The sequence below is a fragment of the Lissotriton helveticus genome, chromosome 1_1 (assembly GCF_964261635.1).
Source record: "Lissotriton helveticus chromosome 1_1, aLisHel1.1, whole genome shotgun sequence".
Lineage (NCBI taxonomy): Eukaryota > Metazoa > Chordata > Amphibia > Caudata > Salamandridae > Lissotriton > Lissotriton helveticus.
In genome coordinates, this window is record NC_136057.1 from 1,833,211,952 (window position 1) to 1,833,237,350 (window position 25,399).

General features: G+C 44.4%; 1 protein-coding gene across 1 annotated transcript in view; it reads left to right on the top strand.

Annotated features, from left to right (window-relative positions):
* Positions 1 to 25,399, top strand: part of LOC144753495 (cytochrome P450 2D15-like) — a 482,639-nt gene that overhangs the window by 359,695 nt on the left and 97,545 nt on the right. Inside the window, 2 exon segments of the mRNA XM_078641166.1 lie at positions 15,099 to 15,272; positions 17,691 to 17,832. Coding sequence (XP_078497292.1) covers positions 15,099 to 15,272; positions 17,691 to 17,832 — 316 coding nt within the window.

Here is a 25,399-nt window from a genome sequence, read left to right on the forward strand (position 1 = left end):
ATTTGCTCCTTCTGTGCTGGGACCTTTGCAAGTGAATATTACATTCTTTATAAAAATATAATTTGTTTTATCGGTGCATTGACATTGAGAAGTCACTTGTAATTCACAAGGATGAACTAGAACTCAAAATCACTCCTGGCAAACTCTTTCAAGCCAGCCCACATGTAGGAGATCGAAACAAGAATCAGCCATGGTTGGCAGCCCTTTCACCTCTAAAAACAGCTGCCCTGTACCCAGCATCCAATTGGGAAAATGCCAGAGTGGCAGAATTGCCTGTCTGGCCCTGTATATTCACCAGAAATCATAATTATCATCAGCTCACTTGCCCAACCTCACTCCTCCAATTAATTTATTTGTCTTTGATTCTATTTTGTGCTTCATTTTTGACATATATAATTTGTTTTTCAGTTGATATAGTTAGGAATAGGTAATGTTTTTAAGCTGATATACAATGTTAAAGTTTCTATATCAGGCATTCCAATGTAAAGGATTGTAATCTCCAGGCATTTCACTAAAACAGTTTTAAATATATAAAAAGAAGTTACCGCTTCGAAAGGTTTGCAAGACGAATTCCAGATCTGACATTAAGCCCATCAGAAAGTTGGGGAGGTAAAAGTAGCCGTGGGCCTTAGAAGCGGTAGGGAAAGAGCAAGGAAAATATCAGTAAAGAAAAGTAAATGAAAGGGCGCCATTTTTAAAATTCTAGCCAGTCCAAAAGAGGATCATGGAGTCCCAAATTGCCAGTGCAAAAACAGCAGATATCTTGCCAGGTTCCAATTCTTTATTTACTCCCATTCTCACCCCTTTTAGTTACACTTTTCACTGTCAATCCTGACCCTAGAACCATCAAGCCATCTTTGCTACAGCTATAACCATCTACAGCTACTTAGGAATGTGAGGAAAATGCTCAAAAGCTGTTTACCTTGACTGCCGTATGGTCATGTGACCTTAATGGGCCACTGGCAACCAGGTAATGCATTAACATTGCTAGGTGGAAACCTCAGGGTAGAGAAGTGACAGCAGTTCTTCAAACAGAATGGGGTGTCTCTTGTTGGAGCATTGTATGGAGAAGGCATGTGATAGAAGTATATATTGGTTTAGTGATGGGTCATGTATGCACTTTTACATAGCTTCCTCCTATATCAGTGTTGTGATGATATTTCTGGGACCACAAAATAACATGGGCATTAGTGTACTCTAACTCTTTATGGCTTGCCTCAAAGTCCATGGGAACCTTACCTACACTGTTGTTATCAAATTTGTGCTGCTGAATTTTGCATTGGGTTGGTTCAGATATTCGCTCCTTTAATCTCCGTAAACGGTACTGATGATCATGTGAAGATTAACACAAGGTCATAATTAGACTTTGTTGCCAAGGATTACCAGAAAGGGCAACCATTCTAAAATGCGGCAGGAAGCAGAATCGGCCGTATGTTGAACAGAGACTCAGGTGCATTATGGTACTGGCATCAGAGGCCACAGAAGTGTACGTTCCTGGTGGGATTCAGGAGCAGAATATATCTTAATGAATGTACATGGCAGTGGTATTGACAGGGAAGGGGAAGTAACTTCTGAGATCGTGTTTTATTTATGTATAAAAGTAGTAATATGAGCGACATAGCAACCAAAATAAAGGGAGCGATCAATATCAGATTTTTATCCAGATTGCAAGCATACTTTTACCCACAAGGATGTCATCGCACTGGGAAATGCAGAGAATTCCGCTGAAAACGCTCCTAAAAGATGAATGAAGGAAAAGAGCCTTGACCAAAGAGCTTTACCAAATTGTAAAATGTTCATTTAACAGACATAGTTGGTAGGGTAGATCATTCAAACGTTTAGCAGCCAAGCATGAAATGAGTGACCACCAAGTCAGGTTCTTAGGACTGAAGGAAGAAGGCAAGAGCAGTAGAAGAACCTAAGGTTCTTTTTCGGATTATAAGATAAGGGCATTTACATAGTTTGTTGATTTGGTGTTTTTAAATAATGGTAGTAACAAAAGTACATACAAATGAAATTGTGTACAGAGCATGATTACCTGGGGGTCTATCTCGTCAAGACAGTTTAGCCATATTCTTTAAACAAAAATAAATAAGAGGTGAACTTCAAGTGCAGTCTTAAAATCATGGAGCAACATGTTTTGTGTGTGAAATCCAGTGGTGGTGCCACAGTAAGTTGAATGATCAAGACCTTGAGGCATTACTTGACAGCTTGCAAGTAAACAGGACATTTTGATGGGCTAAGATTGCTAGTGGGCACCTTGTTCTGCTTATGAGTCTTACAATGCAAGTTGTAAGGAACTTTGTATAGGAACGAGGAGTGTGGTGGTAGCCTGCATTCTATGTGATCAGCGAGCATTCCAGTTAAGTCGGTTACTCTAGACCTGGCTGATACATAGTTACGTTCCTGTTGTAGGGATAATACTTTCTTGAATAAACCATTTAACTTACCTGTGGCTGTCTTGCTGTTATTCTGGGGGTTCATGAATTGGTGACGGGGAGGCCTGCCAGCCCCTGCAACGACGTGAGGTAGCTTTGAAACCAGCAGCGTTTTGCACTGCAATCGGTGGTGATGCTGTGTTTCGTGCTGCTGAGCCTACGGACAGGCATGCACCGCTTTTATCAGACACTCTGTTGTGTCAATTGGAGGATCGCTACATCATCTCACCCAAGGTTTGGGGTCAAAATCTATTCTGGGGTGAACAGAAGTGAGGAGTCAGTTGAGTGCAAGGAGGAGTTCAGAAGGGCATGCCTGACCATGCACATACTGGGATAGCAGTATCAGTGCTTTGATGTCACTTGTGTGACCGCCATCTTGATTTGGGAAGTTTCATGTGCCCGCATTTGTGTAAGTACATCAAAACTATTAATGTGGTGGGAAATATGGAAGCAGGAATATAATTTAGGGGCAGAGCTATGAAAAGGAAAGTGTATGTAGTGGAGGATGGACCACCGTATTAGGTTGGGTACACCAGTATGAACTTAATATTATTATAAATCCAAGACGGACTCATCAGGTGATGGTGGTTGATGAAATATCGCTGGTGGACATTTTGGATGAAGCACATGAAGTGTTTAACGAAGAGTTGGGACTTGTCAAGGGGTATGCCCATAAGATCGTGTTAAGGCCTTATGTTGAGCTTGTTCAGCACAAAGTGAGAATAATTCTGTTGGTTGTCCATGCTGCTGTAAAAGATTTGTTGGATAAAATGCTATTGAACGGAGTAATTGAACCTGTAGAGGTGTCCATCTGGGTATCTCCTGTGGTTATCACAGAGAAATCTGATGGGCGGTACAGAATTTGTATGGATCTGAGGTCACTCAATCAGAATGCGTATTGTATTGCATTGTATCGTATGGGTAATGAACACCTCTACAAAGGATAAAAGAAAGTGAACAACTTGCCTGTAAAATCAAAAATAGATATCACAAGTGCCTATGGCCCTAGTTCTTGTAGGTTGTGCTATATCTAGTGTAATGAAAAGTTTATCAATGAATAGAAGAAGAGGACTCGGATTTAGTGCAGGACAGGGCGTAATAAGTGACTCCGGTGGATGAGCGTGATTCTTTAAAAACTTAGAGCAATAGACAAAGTCTTTAAAATTAGTTAGGTCAGCAGACAAGGCACCAAGGAGGACCAGCTTGACCAAGACACTAAAAGCAATGTGCAAATGGCGCATAACACAGTACTTGAAGCGTGATAATCGGCTGAGCTGTGGCAGGCAGCAAGCGGGTTATCTTGCTCAGAGTTTGCCTTGTACAGTCCATGGGTAAGTTGTAATGGATTTTAGAAAGGTTTCAAGGTCAACCTGCCTCTTTTCTACAGATGGTAATGGCAACCAGCGCGAGTGCGAGGTTTTTGGTATTTGGGAGGAAGATACTTCAGTGTTAGCACAGTTGGCTAAGTCCAGTTTACTTGCTGCGGTACGAAGACGTTTGACAGTTTTAGTGTTTAGTGATGTATTTGCTAGATTCAGGCTTGCGATCACTGCTTGCCTGCATGTGCGCACCCCTAGCCGGGTGAAGTTGGCTCAGAGAAGAGTTCTTCTTTGCTCCATAAGATGAGGACCGATGCATAAGAAGTGGCATAGAGTTTCTTTACCTTGTACGAATAAGCGGCAGTTGGTATCGCAGGTAGCTAGGCTGTGCCAGGCTGAAAGTGGGCACGGAAGTTCCACTTGTCCATTCTTAATGCCAGAAGCTCCAGTTTGATCCATATCGGGTAGGTGCAGGTGATGTAACACTGCTGCTTGGCGTGGGAATATGAGTTTATAACTGACCACACATGAGAGCGCTTGCACAGAGTTGTCATGTCTTCTAATTTTTATCCGTTTTTTTACCATTTGGGCCGCTAAGCTCTTGAAGCACTGTTGTGAGAGTTGTTTGTTCCAGACTTCGGCTAGAGAGAATTCACACAGTTTTGCCTTGAGGTGTTGTTTGTAAGAAGATGATCTTTGGTCATAATGCTCAAGTTTACGCCAGATTAGGCCATGTATGGTGTTAGGTGGTGCCTATCTGAGCGTGTGGCAGAAGTTGAGAATGCAGCTACCTCTGGCCCAGTACTGTCTTGTGATGTTAAATGCAAGTCTCACTTGCGCCGGTGATGCTCTTTTAGGGAGACGCACAGTGGATTTGTAAATCATGGTGACCAGTTTGTCTACGGTCCCTGCTTGCTTGCCCAGGGTGACTTTCTCCCATATTTTTCAGTTGGTTTGATTTTTGATTTCATCACCTGGAGGAGGGGGGATCAAGGCGAGGGCATTGTAGCTTTGGCGCGATAGATGACAGGGCAAACATTAAACTAGAGCCCTTGTTCTTTAAGGTAGATGTGTGAGACATGAGTGACCATTTGCCGTCTAGCACTGTTCCTAAGTATTTGTAGTGCTTACTGTGCTGGAGCCTGGTGCCCTTGATCAGCCACCGATAAGCCTGGTATGACTTTAGGCTAAATATGACCGTTTTTGTCTTTTCATTGTTAATCTCCAGCATGTTCTTGCCTGTGTAATCGTGTAAGGTGGTAAAGAGCCGTTGGAGGCCGACCTTTGTCCGACTGAGAAGCACCAGGTCGTCTGCATAGAGCAGATGTGACACGGGGAGAGGAGTTGGCCTAACGGCTAGGGTGGCCGATCTCGAATCCATGGGTTCGAGTCTCAGCAATGACGCCGAACATCCTGTGATTCTGGGAAAATTACTTAATCTCCCTATGCTTAACAAAAAATGTTTTATTGTGTCCTCATGTAACGCAACTGGTGCTATGCAACAACCGGAATTAATCACAGTCATTAACAACTTGACACTCACCCACAGCAGAGTTCTAGTGCTGGGGGATTTCAACCTATGGACTAACGGCACTTTGGATACAGCCTACTATAACATCATACAATCCTGCGCTAATTTAGGACTAAAACAATGGGTAACCACTCCCACACACAGGGAAGGAAACACTCTAGATTTAATCTTCGCGGATGAAAATCTCATAACCATGGGAGAAACCCAACCAGTGGGATGGTCAGATCACCATCTCATAATGTTTGATATCCACATCCCGGGCAATATAGGTCCAGTAAATACACAGGTTAGAACTTTTATCAGCCGCGACTGGAAGGGATTACTAAAGAGGAAAGGAGAAAAGGAGACTGACCTCTTTCAGATGCAGACCCTCTTTAAACCAGAAAATGATATTGCCGCAAACTATCACTTACTCTGTGACCATGTAACCAAGAAACTTGATTGCATGGTTCCACTGAAAGTAATCAGGAAAAGAGGCAGCCCCTCCGCGCCCTGGTACACAGAAACATTGAAAGATCTGAAAAATGTCTGTAAAAGGGCAGAAAGACAATGGAGAAGAGGCTACGAAGAACAGAATAGACTACTCTGGAGGTTGACAATAACCCGATATAAGAAAGAGATTGCCACAGCCAAAGCAGAATACTTTGCTGCTGTTATCTTAAAAAGCTCTAACAAGTCACGGGATATCTTTAAAATTGTAAAGGATCTGTCCCACCCTGCTTGCACCAACAGTAATATCAAACATTCACAGGAATTATGTGATGGTTTGGCTTCCTTCTTTCAGGAAAAAAATTCCAAACTTATAGAAAGCATGGAGGATGCCCCCCCTCCATAGTGCAGCACCAAAGCAGCATGGAGAATGGAAAGAAGGATGAGGAAATGGATGAACACCTGACACCAGGGGCTATCCTGGATATATTTTATACCCCCGCAGAACAAGAGTTCGCGCAATTAGCCCTTAATGTAACATCTGGATCCCCACTGGATCCTCTATCCCATAAAATAGTAAAAGAATTTGGGGCTGAATTCTTTCCTGTACTCCGCCAGCTATGTGTCCAATCCTTCAGCACAGGCACTGTGCCGAGGGAGTGGAAGCAGGCAGTTGTCACACCCCTGCTAAAGAAATCCAATCTGGACCCCAATTGCCATAAGAACTACCGACCTATTTCACTCCTGCCGTACCCAGTTAAGATCATGGAACGGATGGTCAGTAGGTCTCTGTCCCTCTTCCTGGAAACCAACAACATCCTTGAAGAGGAGCAATTTGGGTTCAGACCAGCCCATGGAACTGAGTCAGCATTACTGATGGTCCTGGATGACCTAAGAATGAGGGCGGACAGGGGAGAGTCAGCAATTCTGATTCTGCTTGACCTGTCCGCCACATTCGACACGGTGAGCCATGACATCCTGCTGACTAGGCTGAAAACCTCTGGAGTAGAGGGTACGGCACTTGAGTGGCTCCGCTCTTACCTGTCAGATAGATGGCAGGCAGTGGCATTGCCCCCGTATCAGTCTGAGTTTGCTATGGTCCCACACGGGGTTCCTCAGGGGTCTGCGATCAGCCCGATCCTTTTTAACGTCTATATGCAGCCCCTGATGGCCTTCATCAAGGCTCACGGCATTAGCGTGATCAACTATGCGGATGACACGCAGCTGATGATTTCCCTTGATGGTGCCCATGCAGAATCTCTTGAGACCTTCCACACCTGCATAATGAAAATGGCAACCTGGCTAAAAAGAAATTCACTACAGTTTAACAGCAGCAAAACTGAGATAATGCAATGCAAAGTAGGCAGAATAGCCAGAAACCTGCCTGTTGGCTTTTGGCCTCTAGACTCATGTGAGCCATTGGCACCAGTAAAAATGGTGCGGAATCTGGGGGTCATTCTCAATGACAACTTGAGTCTGGAGACCAACGTCAACAGACAGGTGAGCAGCTGCTTTGCCCTAATGCGGGGCCTTCGAAAACTGCTGCCCTTACTTCCAGCACACACCAGAGCAACCGTGGTCAGAAGTACCATCCTCAGCCGCCTGGATTACTGCAATGCTCTGCTACTGGAATCACCTGCCTATTTGATCTCCAGACTCCAAAGCATCCAGGCGGTAGCTGCAAAGATGGTGCTCTCTCGAGGACGTCGGTCCTCTACCACCCTTGCTCTGGCTGAGTTGCATTGGCTGCCCGTTCATCAGAGGATCCGGTTCAAATCCCTGTGCACTGTCTTTAAGGCAGCACACGGAGTGGGTCCTAAACCCCTTCAGGCCAAATTCAAGTGGTATGAGCCTACACGGACCCTCCGTTCCTCATCCACCAATCTCCTTAGTATACCTAGGATTAGGAAAGCTACTCATGGTAGCAGAGCTTTTAGCATAGCTGCAGCCCACCTCTGGAATAGTCTTCCCTTGGCAATTAGGAAAACCAACGAACTGATGCTTTTCCGCAAAAGGATAAAGACTTGGCTTTTCCCCAACATCACACTTCCCTAGAGTTTTCCCACTCACTTGCCCTCTGCTGTTCAGTTTCTTTAGTCGCACTTTTACAGCGCCAGGATGCCCGTAGGGTTGCAGCGCGCTTTAGAAATGATATAAATAAAAATAAATAAATACCATGTAAAGCGCTCTGATACTCGATACCTTCGGGTCTAGTTCGCACTATGTAAAACTCTGTAAAATAAAATAAAAAAATGCTCTGTCCTCCTAGCTTAGGCGGGTGGTGATTTGGTTCATTGAGTTGCTGCGACATGTCATCTATGTATAAATTAAATAGCAGGGGGCCAGCATGCAGCTTTGCTTCAGTCCAGAGTTCGTGTAGATCAACCTTGAGATGCAGGATCCATCTCCTAGTTTGATTCAAACCCACATATTGGGGTTGAGCTGTATTATTGCTCTCAGTAGGTTGGCTGGCAGCCCCCGGTCCTGAAGTTTATACCAGAGGGGCCCTCATCGAATTCTGTTTAAGGCTGGTTTAAAGTCCACGAAACAGGAATAAAGCGCCCTTTTGCCTTTGAATGCTTTGTCGCAAATGAGGTTCAGAGCCATCACGTTTGAGGAGGTGCCACACTTGTCCCTAAAACCGCATTGATTATTGGGTATGATCTGATGAGATTCTGCCTAGGCTTTTGAGGTCATCGAGTAGTAGGTTGGCGTACAGTTTGGCGTCAATGTTAATTAAAGCAATGAGACGGTAATGGCTAGGGTTAGAAGCCCCCTTTAAAAATTGGTTGGATAATAGATCCTCTCCAAGATTCTGGTATGAAATCTGTTACCAGGCAATGTTTTAACAGAGGAGGTTAAGACCTCGGACCAGAGAGCTAGGTTTGAAGCGAAGAAGGCAGTGGGTAACCCATTAGGGCCACGAGCTCCGTCTTTGCGTAGAGTTGCCAGTTTTTGTATGCAGCACTCCTCTGGGCAACCACAAGCTTCTGGAGGATTTGCGGGGCCAGGCATTTTGCAGGCATTTAGGAGCACAGGTCTGGCGCTCTGGGCGCCGGTCAGGCTGCTAAGATGGGTTGAGCTGCTTCCAATTGTGGATTGATTAATCAGAGACCAAACTTTTCTTGGGTTCCTTCCCTTGCTGGCTGCTAGCAGGTGAAACCAGAAGTCCTAATTTCTTTCCCTTTAGTCATGCCAGAGTGCTCTCCAGAATGTGGTAGTTGATACTTATCCATTACCCAATATTAGCAAATTAATTTTGCCATTGGATGGTGGTAATGCCTACCACCAAATTAAACTACATGAAGATCCCAAATCCCTCATGTCCTTTATCACCATGCAGGGCACATTCCAAACACTCGTATGCCCTTTGGTTTTTGCTCAGCAGCTAGAGTAGTCCAAAGAATGATGGACAAAGTGTTTATAGGCATGAGTAATATCCTGTGTTTCCAGGTTGACATTTTGATTTTCAGTGTCACAACTGAGCAACACAACATGATTTTCAGGCAGTCATTGCATAGAGTGTAGGATGCTGGTTTGACTCTACGCCGTGAAAAATGTTCTCCAAAGATGACTGGGTCAAGGAGATGGCCGTGGATCCCATAATCAAAGAAGCTAAACGGTTGGTTATATTAGGCAGTAGGAGGGAAAGTACTGTGCCAGTATCTGTCAGACCTTATTTGAAAGTTCTTGAGGAATTGTCCTTTTGTGAAGACATGGTGTTGATGAGAGGTGAGAAACTTGTGCCACCGTGTGGTCTCTGGACAACATTGATAGGACACGAAGGGCACCTTGGGCAAACCAAAACTAGGAAAAGTGAAAATTGGTGGGATGGGCGAACAAGTGGATTAATGGGTTGAGAGAACTGTGATGTGTGCAAGGAAGGAGAAACAAGATTAAGAGTAGGAGTTAAATGAACATGGGTCACATATCTGATCCTGACAAACCATGGCATACATTAAGTCTGGATTTTATTGGCCCTGTGCAGGAGCTGAGGGTGTAGGGTATCAAGACAATTTATTAGCTCATTATTACTATGAGGTGAAATATAAGAGATATGGATCTGGAGTTCCATGGGCATGAAATGGAATGATTCCATCCTGTTTTGGGGATGATATATCAATGACTGTCTTATGGTATGGACAGGAGACACTGACAAACTGGTTGAATTTGTAGAACATTTGAATAGCAATGCCTTCAATATCAGATTCACTTATGAATTTAGCAAAGATAAAATTGCATTTCTAGATACAAAACTTTACATAAAGGACAATCAGATTCATAGCCGGCTATTCTGCAAGACGACTGCTTGCAACTCAATCCTGCATGCATCTAGCTCGCACCCCGCACACCAGATTAATGCAATCCCATATGGAGAACTAGTCAGAGCAAGACATAACTGTAGTTACGACCCTGAATTTGAAGAATGCGCAGAAACCATGATGGCACGCTTCAAAAAGAGGGGCTATGGCAGACATAGCCTAGAGAGGGCAAGGTCTAGGATCAGAAAAATGAAAAGACAGGAAACTTTGAAAGAACGGACAAATCAAAAAGACAATTGATGACAAAATAAGAATGGTCACTAACTATAATAGCCTATCTAATGTACTTGTCAAAAGTCTTAACAGACACTGGCACATCCTGAGAGAGAACAAATCACTGATTGGATCGATTAATAGTAGACCGGAAATAACATATAGGAGAGGCATGTGTCTCACAAATATGTTGAGTCCAAGTTACCCAACACCCAGAACTGACACAAATTGGCTTACATCACATACGGTGGGGTTTTATGGTTGTGGTCATTGGAAAGCCTGTAAATGGGCAAGCAATAGGAAAAAGGATTTTAGAGTTCCGGAGAACAGACTCTATAAGATTAGGATTAACATCAACTGCAATACGAAATTTGTGGTGTACATAATTGAATGCAGATGCAACAAAAAATATGTGGGGAGCAAAATCAGAACATTGCGCGATAGGATTGGTGAACATATGAGGGCCGTGAAACAGGGTGACATCAGATATCCAATTTCAAACACACATTTGAGAATGCCCTGATCAAGGTAAGAACAAATCTTTACATTTTATGGGATAGAACAGACATTGACACATCCCAGGGGAGGCAATAGGGAGTTAAGGCTACAGAGAAATGAGGCCTCATGGATTCTGAAAATATGTACGACTGACATGGGTCTGAATGTGGATCATGAAATGCACTACTTTTTGGGAAGATAAGTGTCAGAATGAGCACATGAGAATGGCTAGAAGTCAGTAGCCTATATATAAACTGCTGTATGAACTGCCACATTTCTATGCTCTTGATGAAGTATCAGTTTTATACAAATTGTGTATTGAGAATGAACATAACACTAGTCACTGACCTGAATAGTTCAGGACATAATTGAAAAATTAGTAGGGCTAATTGACATAGATGGTCATTCTTATATTTCACCTCATAGTAATAATGAGCTAATCAATTGTCTTGATACCCTACACATGCACCCATGGTAACAAAGCGAGAGTTTTGTGAATCACAGATGCGACTGCCCTTTGAATGACTATGTTACTCAATATGGTCAAAATTGTCATGATGAGACAGCCTTAGTATACATATATATTACCGCTATGTGATCTTAAATAGTCTTTACCCGAGAAAACACTTGGTGAAAATGTGTGTTCGACACATTTCAAAAGGGGGGCCTCATCCGCGAAGATGGCTTGTAACAGTATTTTTGAGACGATCCGAACCGAGAGGTCTATTTTGGTTTAAGTTATTGTTTTCACCCAGGAGACACTTAGTTTGAAATGAGCACGGAATGCCCTACATCATGGACAACACTGAGGATTTTTAATAGGAACGTCATTGAATAATAAGGTATTATTTAATCAGTTCGAAATACAAGCAAGTAACATGGCCCGTAGCTAGAAATTAACATTTTTATATTTTTTGGAATACTAGTTTGGTCACAACATTTTGTGAATAGCCGTTATTACTATCTTTGGATACACTACTGTACACTCTAAGATGGTTCTTTAATCATGCTTAGCAGGCTCATAGCTTATACTTCATTTAGACCACGTGAACATGACAGTGGCATAAGAGCGCCAATCACGTGACTTGGGGCTCTCGTACTCGAGAAACCTGGCGTGAGGGGAGAGGACGTTTATCGGCAACTTGGATCAAGGTAAGAGAGGGATAGATACTGGGACCCGTACTTAGAGTATTTAAGAACTTTGTGTATTACACAGCTGATACCGTTTATATTTATGTAAGGCGGCATGGTTTTTTAGTATTGCCCGACTAAAGAGGAAATCTGATAATATGGGGGTTGTATACGCCGTCCCAGGAGTTTTGTAGATATAAGTTCACTATTAATGGCTATTACAATCGGAGAGGTCAGACGTTATATTATGTCTAGGACTGCATATTGGGATTGAAACGTTCAATGGTGCAGAAATAAGTCGTTTTATAAGTACAAACATAAGCTTAGACTTCTTGTGTCTGATTTACTCCTACAGTTACTGAACAATGATATTAAAGGAAAGGATTTTATAATCGAAGCCTAGCAGCTATACGAATTACCCCACGCCACAGGACAGTGTGGGTTGGAATTATCACCACTCTCTAAGTAGGTTGATCTTTAAAGTTTATTTTTATAATGCCAATGAATTTAAGTTCTATTGAAAGGATTGAGTTCTGTCTCTGAATACTGATGTGTTTGTGTTCTCTTGGTTTTGGTTTATAGAAGTTATAAAAGTGAATACTGAAGGTCGGTTGATTTTTTGTTTCTTACTTACTTATGACTTGTTTTCTCACTAGTGGTTTTGGTTCTATCTTCTGTCACTGAGTGACACATTGGTGCGTCAGGGTTTTTTAGTTACTATACAAATAGAACTATATTCAAGCACATCGTTTCACATGGAAATCAATATTAGACATCTTAAGAATAGAGCATCCTCAGACCTGTTATGTGACCTCACTTCTGTGTGTTTTGGAAACCATCTTTGCACTTTTATGCATGTACCTACACAGCAAGATATGGCGAATTAATAACAAGTGAACCTATCACAGTGGAGTGTTTGCCACAAGAATAACATTGCAAATATATAGCTATTACTGTAACTATATTAGTGACTGTGTATCATATCTCTACTTAGCCTTGAAAAAGTCGCATGTACAACCATACTGAGGCGACGAAACACGTGTTGGCTTGGAATCCATTCACAAAGAAAAGCTCGAAGAAAGAATAAAAGAGCAAAGAAATAACCTGGATTGATGATTTTTGCTAATTCTGTGTGACTAACAAATGTAACTTATGTCATTTATATATCACGAGTGCTGAGGATCTGTAATTACGTTGGTTGTTGCTTAGGCCACATTTCTAGAGAGGCTGGTGGTTCTCTCTACCTTGCAGCAGCGTGTCAACTGTGGAAACAATTATAATATTCAGTGGAATTACCCTTTTAGGTGCCCATTTCCTATCAATTATACCGCCATTCCTCTATATACATGAGCTGAGGAGTGAATGGAAGTATGTCATGATAGTGGTGGATGTTCATTGTCAAATTCATGAAGGAGATTACTACTAGAGCTACTATTCTTTTGTTGAAGAAGATTTTCCTGGAGGAAGGTGTTTCCAATCTTATCATAACTGATAATGGAACACAATTTATTTCTGGCGAGATGGGTAGTATTTTGGAGTCACATGGTATTGTACATAATTGTACCTCATTTATCAACCCACAAAGTAATGGTATTGTGGAAAGGGCGAAGACAATGATCAAGGGCATGATTCAAATGGCTGTAGCAGGAGGACGTGATTTTGGTGGTGTAAAGATGGACATCGCATCAGTGTTCATGTTGTCACTCAAAGTGCCCAATTTGAACTTAAGAGGGAAAGGCTGGAAGGCACCATGTTAGTCCTCACCTGGATGAAAGATACAGCGTTTTCGGACACACAGATGGAAGACGTATCTAGGACAAGAAACATATCCCACATAGTCAGGTGGGTAACTGGGTGAAGATTTGTTGTGCTCAGAAAGGAGGAGATTTGTCAAAGTTCAGGGCGGCATTAAGGTAAGGCCTTAATGGCCTTTTCTGTGGTTTTGGACAATGGTGAGAGCTGAAACAACAGACGAGTGGCCTTATATCAGAGAGGTGGTCATAGTCAGGTTGGTGAGGAACAAAGCAACAGCGCTTTCATGGTAATGTGTGATGGTACATGAGCAGGCCCTCTGAACGACTTAGTATTGCCCCAGTGTTAGGTGCAGGTGATTCCTTTGGCAACTGATGGGGATTCTGTCGCAAACCATCTGCATGTTTTAAGGATTATGCTCAGTAGTTGGAGCATCATTGAATTTGGATGTTCTTGTATACATTTGCAGGTTTTATTTTAGTTATAAATGTGTTTGTGTATTGCTATTCCTTCAGTACATTGTTCATTTGTAAGAGTCTTACAATGCCAGTGGTAAGGAACATTGTATAGGTACGTGTGGTGTGGGGGTAGCCTGCATCTGTGTTCTATGTGACCAGCGAGCATTCCAGTGAAGTCAGTTACTCTAGAGCTGGCAGAGGAATAGCTATGCTTCTGATGTAGGGATTATACTTTCTTGAATAAACCATTTAACTTACCCTGGCTTTCTTGCGTTATTCCGGGAGTGAAAGACACCTGATGAGTTAGACTTTGGAGAGATAGTGTGTGTTCAGTGGTATCATTGATTGTCTTAAATACCAGCATTAATGGTTTGCACAAACCTCTGTTTGAAGCTGATAACAGACTAATCTAGTTACGGTAGGATGATTTGGGATTATTTCATTGGAAGACTGTGGAAGGCTCTTGTTGATAAGTTTAGTGCTTCATCCTATGGGGACGGAAGGACAGAGGAAGGCTGATCAGTAGGCTTCGGCAGAATTCCTGCTTGCTTGGAATTAGTGCCGTGATTAGTGCCGTGATCATATGGTTGGTCATTAAACTTGGTACCTGCCTACCATGGCTGTAGCATTGATGAATGAGTTCAATCAAAAATGTTGGGTTGAAAAATCTCCACAAAAGAGCAGTTTGAGTAACCAGTTGCCAAATTTAGTGGCTGGACCAAGACCAATTGCATGTAGATAGTTCCTGTTTGAAGTGGCACACCAAACAATTAAAATACTGGAAGGCAGCTCAGAGTAACTACTAATGACCTATTCATTTGAGCATTCCAGCATAGCTTTTTGTTTCCAACAATAGATAAAGCTGGTCTTCTGATATCTGAATGGATCAGCATACGTTTATACTTGTACACTACCTAATCATTGACGGTCATTGTTGCAGTACAATACATGGAGCCCTATCTTTTTAAATACCCAACCTCATGTTTTCCTCCACATTGTGCCCGCAGGTGATGATCCTGTTCCCTGTGTTGCTGCGCATCCCTTATCTGCAGAGGAAAGTGTTTCAACCGCAGATGGAAATATTCTGCTTTATGAGAGAAATCATCAAGGAGCACCAGCAGACCTTTGACCCTGCAACAACAAGGGACTTCATTGATGCCTTCCTTGTTGAAATGGAGAAGGTATTGTTACATCAGTTTCCAGAATTTAAGATGTGGGGTGTGGGGTGGTCCAAAAATGCTCATATCTCTAGTATAGAGTTAACATTCTCTTCTAAAAAAAGAAGTCATCACAAATGTCATAGTTGCAAATGGCATGTAAATTGTAAAAATGTAGTTGTAATTCTAGGAATTGTATAGAAACAGATTTACACAATTTCACACACCTCTAGTTCCAAACTAGATATTTCATATCTCCGGACTACTTGAAACAAATGTGAGTATTGACTGACTGACCAAAATTCAGTTTCACACACATGTCACAGTCCAAGTTCGCAGGGTGGGACATTTGCAAGTTTTAGACTAAATGCTATTGTTGTAACATACTGTTACGAATTGCATGCATGAGCATGTACTAACATCAACGTGGTGTACTAGGAGGGGGGATGTGATCCAAGGTGTGGATCACATGCAAACCCTTAGTAAATGACCTTTGATGTTTCTGCTTTCCCCATGTGCTGTAGCAATGTAGAGCCTACATTTGGTCTCATTAACAGTCTCTCCATTTTTTGGGGTACATAAACCACATGGTGTAAATATATGTACCTCCTGCATTGATTGTGCCCCTAAGAAGATTGTGCTGACCACTCTGAGTTTTGAATGTCAGAAAGGGAATTACCCAGCAGTTGCAGTTCTCTGCAGAGTAAATCTACACATGTCCGCCACTTCTGACCTAATTTGCCTATATAAAATGTCCCAGGTAATACCAGAGGAATTTGCATAGAAAATACTATGGGTTTGAGTGCAAATATCACTTTACATGAAATTGACGCAAAGATCATTGGCACTCAATTTTGGATTTTGGGTGTGACTCTGAAGAGCCTACTAGCCTTCTGCTCTTTCGTGGCTCTTAAGCCTCTATTATTCTTTAAGCAATTTTTCCTTGGATGGTTTCATCATCTTTTCCATTTCTTAACTCTCTTCCCGAGAGCCACACACCTGCTACTGTGTTTGTATCTCTGAATTATTTAAGTGTCTCTCACGCCACCAAGTCATTCTTCTTCTATATTTATTTCTTGAGGTATTTAATTCTCTTTAACACCCTTCCAGCCCCCTTCCTCTTCCAGTGAACTTATGCAGTTGAGCTCATTATACGTTTCTGACACCACCCTTCTCATTTTTGTACTATATACTTCTACTGTATTATTCTCATGTGGCATTAAAATGTCTCTTCACTCCTTCGGATTTTTATACTCCTGATGTATTTCAATTTCAATGTTATAGCCAGTAGCGGCTGGTGTTGTGGAAGAGTTTGGGACAGGGGGTAGGGGTCGCGGGATGGAAAAATAAAAAAATAAAACGTACCTGCAGCCGGCCATGTCGTGCTCTTCTGCTCCACTCCTCGCCGGCTCCCAGACTCCACTGTCGCCATGAGAGCAGCATCAGGATTGATCTCAGTGCTCTGAATTTGCGCTCCCAGTGAGACTGGGAGTCTGTGCCTGCTGTCTCCAACCTGGCAACGCAGCTTGGGTTGGAGACCGCTTCGTGCGAGAGATGGTTTGGCCAGCCAAACTGTTAAGCGCACTAACAGTGCCCAACACTCCGTCTGCAGCCTGTCATCCCCAATGGCCCCACCCCCAAAGACTCAGTAGAAAAGGAAAAATAAAAGTATACTAAAACAAGTTTATTACCGTTTTATTTTTATTATCCTGGCGTTTTGAGGCAGCTGGCGGGGGCGGTGCTCCTCCACCATAGCAGAGGAGCCACCGCTGGATATAGCTTTCCTGTGCCTCTTCTACTGTAGTTATATCCCTGAGGTATATGAATGCTCCTGCTCCCCCATCCTCTACTGTATTTATTCCAGTGTGGAATTTACAGTCTGACTTTCTCGCTCATTTCCCTACACTCCAGCAGTTATATCCATGTGATATTTAAATTACTTTTTCATATATCCTCTCTCCCCACTCCTCTGTTTCCCTCTGCTTACATATTTACCTGCCCACATTTCGACTCAGTGTTCAGAGAGGTTTTAATCATTAACCTTCGTTGTGTGGAAATGCCAGGGCTACACCCTGTGTACATGTGTATCATGGGGTTTATCAGTGATTGATGTTAATTTTTATTGTATAAGCCAGATAAAAAGTCTGCAAGACAGAGGAACCAATAGCTTTAAAAGGGTAAATCTAAGATACCAAGTTGGAAAGTCAACATAACAACATTGGCGACTAGTGATTAGCCATCTCCGTTATTCGAAATGGAGGTCTACAATCCTCGCTGACACTGTTACTCTTCATCCTTATTTATTTTACAGGCATAGATCCACAGCAACCTTCACATTCCCAGGCTAGTAATGAGTCACCTGAATGATTTTTGACACCAATGGGAGTAGGATTTGCAGCATCACTACAGTCACTGACCCATGTCCCTATTCTTCCCTTCCAGACTAAGGACAACCCAAGCGACATCTTCTGTCTGGATAACCTTATCTTAACTACCAATGACCTATTTGGCCCTGGCACCGAGACCACCTCTGCCACCTTGCGCTGGGGGCTGCTCTATATGATCCTGTATCCAAACATTCAGAGTAAGTGGTACTGCGGTTTAGTATGGCTTTGGAAAGAGATTGAAACATGCCTTGGCTCAGCCAGAAGTTCTAGGATTAATGTGGCAAAGCATGCAAACACAGGCATGCACTTCCCCGCTTGCTATAAAGATAAAGCCTGCTCTGCCTATGAGAGGAAGTCTTCAGGGGCTGTTTCAAATTATGGGTTGGAACATTTTCCAAGGAATGACTTCCAGACCTGCAGGACATTGTTTCCCAGCTTACCCCTGAGATAGAGAAGTCTGCATCTTCTGTGGAAAGTTGTTTATTGCTTGGTACCATCCTGTGTGCATGAAGTGGGAAGTTCCTCTACTAGAGGGAGGTATTACTAATTGTTGGAATCTGCTAAGGAACGTGTGTATGAGTTGTAAGGTTCTACAACAAAGGGGACCTATGACAATGTGGATTGATCATGATTAACCACAGATACTGTAAGGCATTCTAGACTTGTTTTCAGTGGAGAGACACTCCCTAACAATTTCATTCAAGATAACAGAGGCTACTGAGTCTCATCTTAGAGATTTCTGAGACAGAGCCCTCTTGGATCGTGCCCATACCTCTTCCTTTTCAGGGCACACTGCCTTTGTTGAGGACAGAAGCTGTTCATTTGTGAGTATTATGTCAAGGACCAATGCTCAATGCTCAATCGTGTCCTACTTTGCTCTTCTCAAAGTTGCAAAGGAGTTCATTGAGGCTTCCTGCAGAGCCTACATCATTTCGAGGAGCCCTTGCCAAACATTGCCTTGGACTTTGTCCTGTTCAGTTATTTTGAAATGGTCTGAAGATATCAGGTTTCATCATATAGGACCATCAGATCCAAGATAGCTTTGTGAACTCATGGGTCAGCCTTTCATTGCAACTTAGCTTTGTCCTGAGCTCAGCCTGAATGCTAATTTGTATCAAGGACTCACACATCGCCTATCTAATACCCTAGGGGCACTCAACGGATTCAGCCTCCAGTTTGGCCCTGCATGATATTTTCCAATATTTTCGTGTTAGAAATTGACATGTCCACAACTAGGTTCAAACATAGATCAGATCTAATTTTATAAAATTTGTCAATTAAGGAAATAAACACTAGCCTGCATGTTTCTTTAATTGTGTGGGCCTTGACCATTACGTTGTTTTTAATTTACCTGGCACAAGTTACCATCTTAATATGGATTCGTAGCAAGCAGTGGCCATAAATATAAATAAAGCATAGGTGCAAATTTGTAATATTTGTGAAATCTGAAAAGTGTGGAGAGTTCATTAGAAACTCAGATAGTATTTACGGCCCTGCAAATGTTACACACGCTGTGTAGGCTGCAGATATGAAGTAGAAGTTAGCTCCATTACTGAGGTCTAATCTGGTAACATAAGCAGCCTGCATAGGCAGAGGGAGGGTGAGAGCACACTGGCTCACATCCCAGCACTCAGGTTGCCCCAATGCATTCAGTAGTAGTCTTTATGTTTTTACCCTTGTTGGTGCAGCTTGGGCTGTGTAACTCTAGACACATGTTTCTTGATTCTTTCCTTCATCAGTAGAGAGCAACAAGTCATTTTAGGGGTTGTGGAAATGCTGCCCAAAGTCTTCTCGGGTCTCTGTACCACTCACTGGGCAAAGGCCCATCAACACAAGCTTGGCAGCTCACTAGCTCAAGTGAGCCTTTTCAAACAGAAGGAGAGTGGGAGCACACTTCCTCACATCCCGGCACTTAATTTGTCCCAATGCATCATGGTAAATGCAGTGCATGATAACACTTACTTCAGTAGCATTCTTTAAAGTTTTCACCCTTGTTGGTGCAGCTTGGGCTGCGTAACTCTAGACACTTATTTCTGGATTCTTTCCTTCATCAGTAGAGAGCAACACGTCGTTTTAGGGGTTCTGGAAATGCTGCTCAAAGTCTTCTCAGGTCTCTGTACCACTCACTGGGTGCAGGTGCATCAACACAAGCTTGCCAGCTCACTAGCTCAAGGGAGCCTTTTCAAACAGAAGGAGTTTCAAACAGAAGGAGAGTGGAAGCACACAGCCTCACATCCCAGCACTCCATTTGTCCCAATGCATCATGGTAAATGTAGTGCATGATAACACTTACTTCAGTTGCATTCTTTAAATGTTTCACCCTTGTTGGTGCAGATTGTGCTATGTAACTCTAGACACGTGTTTCTGGATTCATTCCTTCATCAGTATAGAGCAACAAGTCTTTTTGGAGGTGCTGCAAATGCTGCCCAAATTCTTCTCATGTCTCTGCAGCACTCTGTTTGGAAAGGCTCCCTTGAGCTCCTGAGCGGACGAGTTTGTTTGGATGCACCTGCGCCCAGTGAGTGTTACAGAGACCCGAGAAGACTGAATTTATTAGCAAAATAAAGAAAATGCTCCTCTTACAGAAACTCTGACTCGTGCATAACTACACAGCAGCTACTGCCAGTGTGAAATATTTTTTATTAAAAACAAACGTTTTTGATAATACCATACCTAAAAATGGATTAAGAAAGATGTCACGAAAATGAATAAAACTGAACGTGGGAATAAAGCCTTTGTTGCCCATTAGACTAATGATCACAGACCACAGTAGCTATTTCCAAAACAAACTCTTTCCAGACACAACAGAATTAGACATAATATTCAGTTTGAAACATTTATTTATTTTATTTTATTTAAGAAGGTTTCTGTAGCGCTGACCAGACCCGGGGGTATCGGAGCGCTTTACAACAGGAGGGAAAGAAAACATAATCATATACCGTTTAGGAGGAGGATAAACGTGATCATAAGTGTTAAAAAAATTACAATTGTGATGAGCGTCCGAGGTGCCTAATTGAGGTAGAGAGGTCTAGGGGTCCAAGGTGCGCCGTTGAGGTAGAGAGGGTTAGAGGTAATCTCGATACATGGACAGTTTTGAGAGGAGGATAAACGTGTTCATAAGTGTTCAAATGATTACAATTGTGATGAGCGTCTGAGGTGCGCCATTGAGTTCGAGAGGTCTGGGGGTCCAAGGTGCGCCGTTGAGGTAGAGAGGGTTAGAGGTAATCTCAATACATGGGTAAAGATTAAGGCTGAGAGATTTGTCTGAGCAGCGATGGAGCAAGGCGAGCAGGTTAGGGAGAGGGGGTGAGGTAAGCAGTGGATGCACATTACCAGATGACTGATAGCTGGGGGCTAAGAGTCACGGATTTCAGTTCGGGAAGGCATGGTTGTGGTAGAGGACTTTTAGGAGGCTTTTGAATTTTGCAAAGGAGGGGGTAGTTCTGATGGGCACAGGGATGGAGTTCCAGATTTTGGGTGCGTTTCCTGCAAAGGAGCGGGCTGCGGTTTTTTGTTTGCGTGTTTTCAGGGGGATGAGTAAGAGGGAGTTGGAACTCCTGAGACTTCTTGACCGGCCGGCTTTCTTAAGTTTAGAGGCTAGGTATTCTGGTTTCCCTGTGTGCAGGGCTTTGTGTGTGATGCAAAAACAACAATTGATGGACAGAATGCAGAACAATGTCATACATTCACCCCAGTACAGACATCTGGGCCTACATCCATCGTTTTTTTGCACTCCACACCACCCCAGTTCAGACATGGCCATATGCAAATCAGCCTTGACCCTGTGCCTCATGGGAACAGTCCAGCCCGAACTGCCAAGCCATGTCTTTCCTGGACCGGAATCAGGCATCCTAGGACCGGTTTCTGGCTATCAGCCGTCTTCTGCCAGGATAGCTTGACTCCAGTGGTGTGGAGAGCATGGGACTCACTTCTGAGCATACCCATCCCACTCGGGGTGACAAATGCAAAAACAACAATTGATGGACGGAATACAAAACAATGACATACATTCACCCCAGTATAGACATCTGGGCCTATATCCATCGTTGTTTTGCACTCCACACCACCCCAGTTCAGAAATGGCCATATGCAAATCAGCCTTGACCCTGTGCCTCATGGGAACAGTCCAGCCCGAACTGCCAAGCCATGTCTTTCCTGGACCGGAATCAAGCATCCTGGGACCGGTTATTGGCTATCAGCCGTCTTCAGCCAGGATAGCTTGACTCCAGTGGTGTGGAGAGCATGGGACTCACGTCTCAACATACCCATCCCACTCGAGGTGACAAATGCAAAAACAGCAATTGATGGACAGAATGCAGAACACAGAACATTGTGTGTGAGGCATGCAGTTCTGAAGGTGGCACGCAATTCCACTGGGAGCCATTTTAGTTCTCTGAGAGCGGGAGAAATGTGGTCATATTTATTGACTACGGTGACCATTCTGGCAGCTGCATTGAGGGTTGTTTTGAGTGGCGCTAGGTGCGAGAGAGTTGTCCCGGAGAGGACTGCGTTCCCGTAGTCGAGTCTGGACAACACAAGTGATTGGGTGGCTTGTTTGAGGTCCAAGGGTGGAATGTGGGGTTTTATTTTGTTGAGATGCTTCAGGTTGAGGAAGGAACTTTTTGCGGAGTTCTTGATGTGGTTGGTCATGGTTAGCTTGTGATCAAGGGTAATTTCAAATTATTTTACAGAGCTTGCCAAGGTGAGGTTACCGTTGAGAGTAACGATTGCTTTCAGCCATTCAACGATTTGCGTATTTTCTTCCTTGTTGGAAATGAGGAGGAATTCGGTTTTCCCCTGATTGAGTTTAAGGTGGTTGGCTGATAACCATTCTTGAACCTCTCTGAGAGTATTGTTGAGTCTTAGAATGTCATTGAAGGAGGAGGTTTTCAAGTAGATCTGAGTGTCATCTGCATATAGATGGAAGGGGATGTTGGCTTTTTTTAGAATGGTGGTGAGGGGTTCCATATAAATGTTGAACAATTGAGGGGAGAGAATGGATCCTTGGGGGACCCCTCTGTTGACGGGTAGAAGGTCAGATGAAAGGGATTTGATTTTTACCCTTTGGGAGCAATTTTGAAAGAAGGAGGAGAACCATTGAAGGACCACCTCATCTGCACCTACACGGTCCTTGAGAGCCCTGATGAGAAGACTGTGATCCACCGTGTCAAAGGCCGCTGATAGATCGAGGAGGATGAGAAGGCAGCAATGATCCGAGTCAATGGAGATGAGGATGTCATCCACGATGTTAAGGATTGCAGTTTCGGTGCTGCAACCTTTTGTAAAGCCTGATTGGTGTTGGTCGAGTAGATTAATATTGTCGATATGTTGGTTCAGTTGTCGGAGAACGCATTTTTCGAGGATATTGGCTAGGAAGGGAAGATTGGAGACAGGTCTGAAGTTGTTCAAGTCATTAGTGTCTAGGCCTGGTTTCTTCAGAAGAGTTGTGACTTGGCCAACTTTGAGGCAGTCTGGTATGATGCCTGTTTTTAGGGAGCTGTTTATGATTTCACACCAGAGTGGTGCTGGGGAGAGTTTCAGTTTTTTTGCCAAATGCGAGGGTAAAGGATCGAGGGTGTGGGATGAGGGCTTGGAGGAGGAGATTAAATTAAGAATCTCAACTTCCGATATAGGGTCGAAGTGACTCCAGGTACTTTTGGGTCGTTCTATCAAGATGGTTTCGGTTTGGTTACTGGGGACCAGTTTTTGCCGGCAGGATAGAGGTTGATGTCAAGATAGAGTTCGATCGGGGGGCGTGGCCAACTGCCGAGCATGGCGGCAGCCTGAAGCGGGAGCTCCCCACGGCATAGCGGCCCTCAGTGAAATCCGACCATTTATCCGATTCATCGCCTGCCCGAAGTAGCGGTATCAGCTCAGGAACCGAAGCGGCACTGCCCGGTCCAGTCCCGGTGAAGATCGGAGTTCGGGAACTACTTTGTCCTGCAGTGCCGAGTTGAGGCGGCGCCGGCCATGCGTACCTGGGGAGTCCCGGCGGAAGTGCATCCTCTCCGGCCTCGACGCGGTGACATCGACCGCACCACCCCCCCTCACGGAACATCAGCGAGGATTGCTCCGGCCCTGCGCACTGCTGGCACGAGCCCCCGAGGGGACGGGGCACCCTGGACTATTGGAGCCGGCGGCCTGAAGACGAACTCTGCGGTGCGGAGATCCGCGTTGTAGAATGTGCCCCCCTGGAACTCCGTTGGGCGCCATCTTGGGATCGAGACCTGGCGCACGCGTCCCGAGGTGAGACTGATCACACTGGGGGCCCTGACATCCTCACACAGTGGCGATACAAACCGAGACCCCACACGTGGTTGGTGGAGGAGAGGGACTGAGCCCCTGGATCCTGACACAAGCGGCCACAGTGGACTCTACCGGGGGTGGTCAGCGCCTGGAAACGTATTGACGGCGCTGGACACGTCAGTGGCACCCTGGGACTGCTGCTGTGGGGCGTCCGCCTGCTGTGCGGAGGGGGGCCGAACACCAGTCGACGGGGGGCGCCCTACCTAGTTGATCAACACCGAAGGGGCCGCCGGACTTATACTCAGAATGAGCTTACAAAACAAAGTCACTGAGTCAAGACACGTGATTTTGAACACGAAGGGGGGGCGCGACTGAGCGACTGGCCACTTTGGAACAAACTGGTGGGGTGCTATAGAACTGGAACCGCGGTGCAGTGATCGGAGTGGCCACACCGGGATTAAAGCACTGGACATTGAGCCGGACACGGTGGCTACAGTTCCGCCGCTGCCTGAGGGCCCTGTGTGGAGCGGTCTGGGATTATAGAACCAGCGCGGACTGACTGGATTGAACTCCCCCTGACCTACAGTGTAGCCTCGCAGCTCGTTGTATTGCGGTGCCAGGGGCGCCACTGTGAACAGGCTACTCAATCCAAGAGTACTACGCCATGGCAGGCAAGGGAACTAGGAGTACCTCGACGCAGGCTAAACTGGACAAATTTGCTTACTCGCAACACAGACACTCCCAGGTTGGAGGGCGAAATTCCGCAGGCGCGACTCCGGACACAGAGGGGACAAAAAAGGTGACTTTGGAGGACATTATGAAAACCCTCTCTGAGGTACAAACGACAGTGGGCCCCATTTCTTCGGAAGTTACCCTGTTACGGGCTGACTTCAAGAAAATGTCGGAAAGGGTCTCCCAGGTTGAGGTGGTGACGAAGGCGCCCGTAGAAGACACTTCGGACCTACAAGTAGCAATGGAACGCATGGAAAAAGTCACTAAGCAACTACAGGAGAAGCTTGACGATCAAGAAGGGCGCTCCCGGAGAAATAACGTACGCATCCTTGGCCTGCCGGAAACAGAGGGAAAGGGTGCAATGGATTTGTACGTCGAGGACCTCATCAAAACTAAACTGCAACCGAAAGGCCTGTCGAACTTTTTTTCAGTCGAAAGGGCACACCGAGTACCTGGCGGGACACCCAAGCCGGGAGCCACGCCACGACCTGTACTGGCTAGACTCTTTAATTTTAGGGACAGAGACGCAATTCTGCTAGCGGCAAGGGTCTCGCCACCCATAAAAATCCAGAACTCGACTCTGGCCTTCTTTCCGGACTATACGGCGGAGGTGGCCAGGCGCCGGAAGTCCTTCACTGAGATCAAAAAGGCGCTGCGAGACAAAGGCCTACAGTACTCGATGCTGTTCCCCGCCAAATTGCGGATCGTAGCAGAGGGAAAAACGTGGTTCTTTGATAACCCAGAGGTGGCACGGGACTGGCTTGATGGATGGAGACAGGTGGGGCG